The 8,451-nt window shown below is 46.1% G+C and overlaps 1 protein-coding gene across 1 annotated transcript; it reads right to left on the reverse strand.

The window, feature by feature from the left end:
• Positions 1 to 1,453: 1,453 nt before the first annotated feature.
• Positions 1,454 to 7,988, reverse strand: MANSC1 (MANSC domain containing 1). Its single transcript, XM_052790356.1, has 3 exons — positions 7,513 to 7,988; positions 6,480 to 6,620; positions 1,454 to 2,690 (listed from the first exon to the last, which is right to left on the reverse strand). Exons 1-3 carry the CDS (start codon positions 7,730 to 7,732, stop codon positions 1,690 to 1,692), a joined length of 1,362 nt encoding a protein of 453 aa, XP_052646316.1. The 5' UTR covers positions 7,733 to 7,988; the 3' UTR covers positions 1,454 to 1,689.
• Positions 7,989 to 8,451: the final 463 nt, after the last annotated feature.

An 8,451-nucleotide genomic window follows, 5' to 3' on the forward strand; every position in this document is an offset into this window, starting at 1 on the left:
AGCAATGTAGAAGACCAGCTGGTTTTGTATGTATAAAGCAATTTGCAGCCCCCATATATCTTGACATAAGGAACACTGACTCTTCTTTGATCTTTGAATAATGGAATTTTCAGAGAATTTTCTGCATAAAGTTATTGTTAGAGCTCTCAGAAAACTTACCTTGAGGCCATTTTTGGATCACGACTGCTTCCCACCGCACTAAGCTTGACAGATCTAAGAACCTCTTGGACATGAGTCACATTTCATATTTTGTAATAGAATTATTTTCTTGTATTCATGAGGTACCCTTCTTTCTCTGTCCTGATGTTTGTCATAGATTATGCTGCCTGCCACATGGATACTCTGAGATCTAGTCTTTCATTCTAAAATCAGATTCAGACTGGGTGCGTGTAACGGGAAACGTAAATAATATAAACTGGAAGTTGTGTAGCAAGCAGTAGATGCTCACGCGTACTCTCACTCATCTCTTGTTCCAGAGGTGGGGAAACATATGGAGCAACTATGCTTACTGGTCACATGAAGATGACCCTAGAAGTGAAGAGGGTGTGCTTTGAGAGCTGGTAAAAGCTCTGTGTGTTTGGGAGGGACAGCAAGTCCAGCACTTGCAAGCAGCTCTTTCAAGAGCCACCAACCTGGTGAGGGAAGTCGGAGAACACCAGAAGCATGAAGATAACGCAACCTTGTTCATCTGCTCCTGCTGACCATAGGAAAGTTCTTTGAGGTTGGCACCCTCCTACAACATAGCCACCATTTTCCTTTAAAACTTCTTTACCTCCCCTTAGATGTCCAGCAAAAGGAGACCACACCTTCCTGTGTGTCTTCTGCCAATAATACAGCTGTTGCCTTTGCCAAGCCCCCTCTGCGATCAGGTGTTGAGCCTCAACTGTTAGGGACTTTGGTACATTAGAACAGATTCTCTCTCATGCATATGCCAAGTCACTTGGTCACACCATTACTACGAGCTTGACTGCAGCTTGGTTTACTTTGATACGATAAAAACTCTTTCTCTCTGACACATATTGCAAAAAACCAATGTGCTACAGGGTGGCGAGCTCTTTAGAAAAGGCAAACTCAGATCTGCAGCACGTGTCTTTAAGGATAGCTTGAGATGTATGCAGAAGAAAACATTAAAGATACATATATATCCATAAACTATATGTTGCTAAGGAAAATCAAGCTATGTTATGTGTACTACAATTTTTACTGTTTGTACCTAAAACCATTTGGACACAAAGCTCTACTACTAAGTACTCCTTTAAGGCTACAAACAGAGTAAATAGGATTGCCAGACAATCATGTAACACTGTGGCATTTGGTACAAACAGCACTGAAAATTCTCATGCACTGCAGAGGTCTTCAATTTATTAGGTGTACTTCTATTCCACTAATCTTGTCACAGTACAGATTAAGCTCTTGAAATGCTTTTTCTCCTTAAATATAAGACCTTCTTAGCTTAACTTGGATTTGAGTGTTTATTTTCAGGATTTAGTAATAAATGAAAAATGATAGACATTACAGTTCAGCGTAGAAAGAGCAGTTCTCTTCCCCACCAAAGCCATCTGCCGCTTTCCCATTAGCAGCCAAACCCCAAATCTATCCTCTTCTGAGATTTCAGTATCTACTGTTCCATTTCATAGTTGTCCTCTCAAAGATGACAGATGCTCCTTACAATCTTATTCCCTCTCCCCGTCATACATCAGCATACATTCCATTGATCAAGTAATCCAGCCTGGTATAATGCCTTTTCTGAAGAGATTCGCTTATTTTCTTCCCTGTCAGTGCAATAACTAGCAACAGGAATATCACCCCAAAAAGCAAAGCTGCTACAAGGCTGCTTTTTTCTCCCAGCTGAACGACACCTTTCCCTCTCAGAACACTCTCTGGCAGGTAGCTTCCTGAATCAGAGGGGTCATAACCCTGAGGCTCATTTTGGGAAGCCATGGGGGAATCACTAGTAGACGGAGCGAAACCTGAAAAAGAGAGGAGGGTAACCTGGCTGGTATTGTTGGAAGAGACAACTGTTGGCTCAGGAGGCACGGCTGAAGTTCTTAGCCCCAACGGGGTGGTAGCAGATCTGGAATTCGTGGTCATCTGCTTGATTGTAGAAGTAGAGGAAGTTGTGGGACTGGAAAGAGGAACACGAGTAGTGGCGATGCTGGTGGCAGGGACACCAGGTTTAGCTCTAGCAGTCGCGGTAGGTGGAAAGGTAGCTGTGGTGGTGGTGGTGGTGACGGGAGTAGGTTCAGCACCATGAGGATGCAGAGAGGTTGTACGAGACTCCAGTCGGGTGGTACTTGTAGGCAGCGGAGTAAGAGTAGTACTGCTGTGTTCAGGAGCGCTAGACTGAGTGGTGGGGAACGAAGCAGAGAGGTTTCCAATTTGAACAGCAGAAGACGTCTTTGGCGGCAGGTTAATTACTTTCTGCCTTGGGTAGGGGTCTAAGCTCTCAGGATGTTTTGCCCTTTGAGATTCAGGAAAAACGGTATGAACTTCGGCGTTGTCTAAATGCTTGCCCACGTGGTTCAGGAGTTCAGATGCCTGATGAAAGACAGATTGTTGCAAAGCAGCAGTAGGATTCTGATGGCTAGTCTGACTATGAGAAATAAAGGCTCCAGCATCCAAAGACAAAGAATACCCATTTGAAGAAAAGTCCTCACTTTTGAAGGTTGTATCCTCTGACGCATGGGTGTCTGGAAACAGAAAGGAAATACCAGTATTTAATTATTAATCTCTCTTTGACTCCCACAGGCTTACTCTATTTGTATTTCTTAGTAAGAGAGAGATAAGTGGGCTCCAGAAAGTAATAACTAATGAAACTGAGGCATCAAGATCTTCCTTTCTTTAAAATATGGAGAGTGACTTTTAAATTCTGTCTGTGTCACAAGACCTGTCAGCCTCAAACCTGGGCATATCAGACCCGATGCAGCTTCTTACAGCATTCACCTGTGCCGAGCAAGCATCCCAATCTGATTGTTTTATATCCTATTGTATGCCTGTAAGCCTTTATTTAGAGGTGAAAAGCAGAGTGAGTAGGCCCATTGCCTTCAAACCGTTCTCCACCTCTGTCAGTTAAGAAGTAGATATTATCAACCTCACTTTTATTTGTCAGACATACACATTTCCACCTAGCCAAGATGATGATATACTCCCCTTTCTTGTAATATCCAAGCACCCTGTGATTGCTTGACACAATTCAGTTCACATACAAAAAAGTGTCTTATGATACAAGGTGGCAATAATATCCCCATTTTATAGGCCATTTTATACACATACTGATTTGTAGGAAAGACCTTAGCTCCTATCGCTGTGCTAGAAGAAAGACATTGCTCCAAGAGTCTCCAAGGTATTTGCAGTGAAGGCCTCCACAAGAAGCAGACTACACTTTATGATTTCTCCAGAAGTCGATATGTATTCCTTGCCAAACAGGTGGGTGAAGGTCTTTTAATAGAATTTGGAAGCAGGGCAACAGCATTATGTGACAGAAATTCCATACAAATGATAATCCTAGCAGCTACCTGATTCTATACAGGTATTATAGAGAGAATTTGGGTGAGCACGAGTTTTTGGAAAGACTGGCTAATTGTTATAATTCAGATTTATATACATACATATATTAATTTTATAATTGTATTTATAATTATAATACATATTATCATTCAGCTGCCGCACAGAACATTTAAAAGAGAACATGCTCTCAAGTAGTTCTGACTCTCACTCATCTCTTTTATAGACAAAAAGAGGTTTGTTAACTGCACTGGAATTGAAACAAATAACAAAAAGTCTATGACATTTTCATTGTTACTTTTTTCTCAAGTAGGAACTCTTATCTAGAGGGGTGGATTTATGTCAGTTTTATTATACATACAAAGAAGCCTAGTTGGCTGCTGTCTTAATATGTATTTCCAAGCCCTAAGACTCCACAAAAAACCGAAGTGCAAAAAACCCCACCAAAAACAACAAACCAAAAAACCGGCAATGCTTTAAACAAGAGCACAGCAACTACTTCCCTCGAACTATAGACACTAATTTTAATCCTACCCTTCCAGTCAGGCACCAGCTTGTTAGCAAAGCAAGATCCTAGACAGAGATTACGGACTCCAACCACAAGGTCTGACTTAGAGAAAGCCATACTCTGTTTTTAGAGAGTGGCCTTAAATAACAAAACGTTCAGCAATTACAGAATCAGAAACTGTACGGCTGAAGACGCCCAAACTCTCAGCTGCTTCTGCAGCTCCGGACACCCTTCCAGACCAGCAAGGAAATGGCCTGTCACCACCAGAGTCAGCCCTCAACTCACTTTTTCCCTGTTCCCGATGCACTCCCAGGGATGCTCCCCCCGCCCCGCGCGTTGAAACAAACGGCGGAGGTCGTGTGACAGCTACAAAGCGCTTGCAGCATGCTATGGCATCTTCAGTTCACTCTCCTGGGCAACAGCTAGAAAAGCCCAGAGCATTCACGCAGCGTTCAAAGGACGGGTGGAGGGAGCACAGGGAGAAGGAGGCTACCTGACGAGTCCCATACAGGAGTTAATAATCACTGATACTCTGCCGCACGTGGATTAATTAATGTAACTGCCTGCATTAATTAACTCTACTCCACATTTTCAGCATCAAACATTGATTTTATAGTATACTTTTGTCTCCATTTTAGACTACAAGCTCCCAAATGTAATTGCCCAACACTGTTGCGTGCGAGGCCCAGCTGGGGTATTAGGATAGATAAGCTTGTTGGTAAGAAAGAACAAGGGCGCTACACAAGTCAAACTTTAAAAAGAGATTAAAAACCCAAAGTGGTCTTGCTGGTATCTCAAATCTGGTAAGCTGCATTAGAAACCAAACTTTAGATTGTCACTCTTAAAAAACAAACTAAACAACTCCTGAGCATACTTTGCTAGAACCCAGCAGTCTTGCCTGGGTATCTTGGTGGGGTGGAAAAGGCAGGTGCCACAGAAGTACATGAACAGCAGAAACCAGAAATGTTATTACTTTTTTAGCAAGAGCTCTTTGCAACTAGGACCAGGAAATGTTTTACTTCCCAAGCCATAGGTTGTTTCCATTAGTTAGCAGCCACAAGGATAGTTAAAAAAAGAAAAAACAAAATTTCATTACCAACACAGCATTAGTATTTCAAGTTGCCTTATTACCAGTAAAGTACCTTTCCCCCTTTTAGTTTGGTTTTCAGGGTAACCACATTCAGATTCTCATACAAAAAAACGAAGCTTGAAATGTTTGTCAGTACCAACGCCACCCAGGTGCTACCTTTGAAAACTTCTTCGGAACATAAGGTAAACAAGCTAGCATAATCTTTCCATAATTCAATGTTCACAGAAGCTAAAAAATGCAAAATTAAAAAGAGATGGTATAGGCAATCAAGTTGTTAACTGAGCATTACACTACATGCAGGACAAAAGCACTAGCATGATTACATTTCTTGTTTATTTGTTTGAAACCCCCATATGCTTCTAGGGGAGAAAGAGCTGGAGAAAAGAATAGTTCTAACGATAATTTTACAGGCATGTAATTCATTTGTTGCACATTGCTTTTGCCCAATTCCTGTGTGATTATGCTTGCACAAAAATATTTGGTAACATTATCTGAATAATCTTTCTACATATCTTGCTGTTACTCCTTGCATAGTTCCTCTTGGAAAAGTTCTCTTTTTCAGCAAAAGTTCAGTCTCTGGAAATATGAAATTTCTGCTCTCTCAAGCAGCCACACTGAAACCACCTTGTGAACTCTTGGCAGGAGGACGGTCTAATTATCAGTTTCTTATCTGAGCCGTCAAACAGGTCTGGTGCAAGCCAACGTCAGTCAATAAGTAAGACTCACTATTAAAAATCCCACAGCACATGACAGATAGCAAGAAATTTCTGAGCGTGCAGCCCACATGCCATAAATTTTTGAGTTTAGGCAGTTTGCATCTGCGCTTCAGGTTCCCTAACTGAAAGCAAAAGATAATGATTACTATTGCCAATTACTCAGCAACATCACAGCGGTGCTCCGAGGCTTGCCCAACACTTGCTCAGTGTTTCTGCCTGTGTGTATATGGTATTCATCAGAGTAGCATGGATCCTTTGAATATACCGACGGCTTACAAGGGCATTGTATTTCCATTGCTTTCAGTGATAACTCTTCAGCATTATGTACAGGAAATTTTCCTTCTTGAATATATCAAGATGGAAGCGGCTTCTCTTTGTTTTAAGCAAGGGAAAATTATGAGGAGTTCTGAATCTAACGTGAAGGAATTTCATAAGGGTTGGGATGTTATTCCAGCTGGGAAGCTGGGCCCATGCAGGAGCTCAGCACACACCTGCCCATCCATCTTCCACAGAGCAAAAGAGCAGCATTTTCAAATTACGGTGCTCAGCTTAGAACATTTTACCAAAAACGCAACCCCCAAACATTTTCTGGTCACTACTGAAAACTCACAGGTGCAAAAGTCATCTAGTGTGGGGACTGGTGCCTCTCACTGTTATTTACCTCTCGTTATCTTGTAGCTCACAAATCCTGTCACGGGTTTCATCGGGCAAGCCTCTGTGCTAGGGCAGTGAAACAGGTAGCAGTTTGGATGTGCGCTTGTCCTTCGAGCGTCAAAAATCATCAAATTGCACTTCTTGTCTCCTGCAAAACATGATAAATACATATTTCAGCAATAAGAACTTTTATAGCATCTTGATAACGAGCTCTAGTTTGTTAGATTAATTTTTCCTCACGTGAGAGGAAAACTACTAACATGTAACATTCCTGCAGGAAAAACAGCCCAGGACTGCAAAAGAATGGCCCGGGGCCAATACATGAAAGGTCATACCTTCCTCTTCCCGTACAGACGAACTTGGGGAAATAATGAGTCTAATCCCTCATCCTCCCCTCACCCACAGCACACCGGCACCACTTCCTATATAACAATTTCTCGCTTACAAATCCCGATAAATCTGAAAACCTCCTTGATATACTCACAGGGAAGGAAATGATTTATATGCTTTTCCCTATCCCATCCCAGAAACCGCTTGGCTTGTTGCCGATGGAGGGGTCACCTTTACCACTGTCATTTTTCCTTGCTGCTCTACCTCCTTCTGCTGCTCCGAGACCTCGATGTGAACCAGCAGTCTCAGAGAAGGGCAAGCACTCTCATTTTTGGCTAAAATTAAACACGGTGCAAAGTGTCGCTTACTTTGTAGAGCGTCCACTAAGCACAGCTCGTGCGTCTTCAAGTAAGGGGACGTGAGAGGTTGCAACATTTAAAACTACCATTGTTTCTTTGCTGCAACTACGTTCCTCAACGCTACGGGGTCTTGCGTCAAGACCTAACACCGCACTTGGCGAGACGGGACGGCAGCCGCAAGCTGTTACTAGTCGCAGCGGGCACGAAAGTCTAAATTAACGCTTCTGTGCTGACTAGAGAGAGCAGCCTTGTCCCTTCTGCTTGAATGCCCCGCGAGCCCAAACTTCAGGAGTCATTTCCCAAGCGGTCGTACGTCGGACTACCGCAAAAGGCCGAGGAGGAGCCGGTTACCTGAGAGCTTCTCCCCCGAGCAGCAAGCGCGAACGCAGGCCCCCGCGGTCGGGGCGTAGGCTGGCTCCGCGCCCCGGATGCCTTGGGCCAGAGAGAAGTTGATATCGATGATGGTATCTTCCATTTTCTCCGCGGAGCACTCCTGAGCCAGGGACGGGCCGGCCACCAGGCAGGTGACCGCCAGCAAGCGAACCGGCCACCGGCTGCTACCGGGGGACATGGCCGGGTCGCTCGGCCGGGGTGCCGGCGGCGCTGGGATGGCGCCGGCCTCGGGGCGCCCCTCACCACAGACGGGCCGGACCCTCCTCGGACCGAAACCGCCGTTCGCGGCCGCCTTCCCCGAGCGCTGGTAGCCGGGGAAGCGGCTTTCTGGGGGCACCTTCGGGCTGACCCCGCTCCCCTCGCCCCGCCGTCCGGGGGCGGCAAGGCAGCGGAACGGCGGGGAACGGCGGGCGACCCGCCTCGGCTCGGCCCGGCACGGCCCAGCCCGGCACGTCCGGGAGGAGGGGCGGCGGGGGAGGCGGGCACCGCCTGCCTGCCCGCCCTCCTGCCTGCCCTATAGCCTGCCTGCCCTCCTGCCTGCTCTCTTGCCTGCTCTCCTGCCCACTTACCTACTTTCCTGCCTGCCCTCTAGCCCGCCTGTCCTCCTGCCCACCTGCTTGCCCTCCTGCCCACCCTCTAGCCCGCCTGCCCTCCTGCCCTCTTGCCTGCCTGGCTGCCTGCCCTCCTGCCTGCCCTCCTGCCTGCCTGCCCACTTGCCCTCCTGCCTGCCCGCTCTCCTGCCTGCCCTCCCTCCTGCCTGCCCTCCTTCCTGCCTGCCCACCTGCCCTCTTGCCCGCCTGCCTGCCCTCCTGCTCGCCTGCCCACCTGCCCTCTTGCCTGCTCTCCTGCCCACTTGCCTGCCCGCCTGCCTGCCCTCCTGCCCGCCTGCCTGCCTGC

This window comes from Harpia harpyja, chromosome 6, assembly GCF_026419915.1.
Source record: "Harpia harpyja isolate bHarHar1 chromosome 6, bHarHar1 primary haplotype, whole genome shotgun sequence".
In the NCBI taxonomy this organism is placed as follows: Eukaryota; Metazoa; Chordata; class Aves; order Accipitriformes; family Accipitridae; genus Harpia; species Harpia harpyja.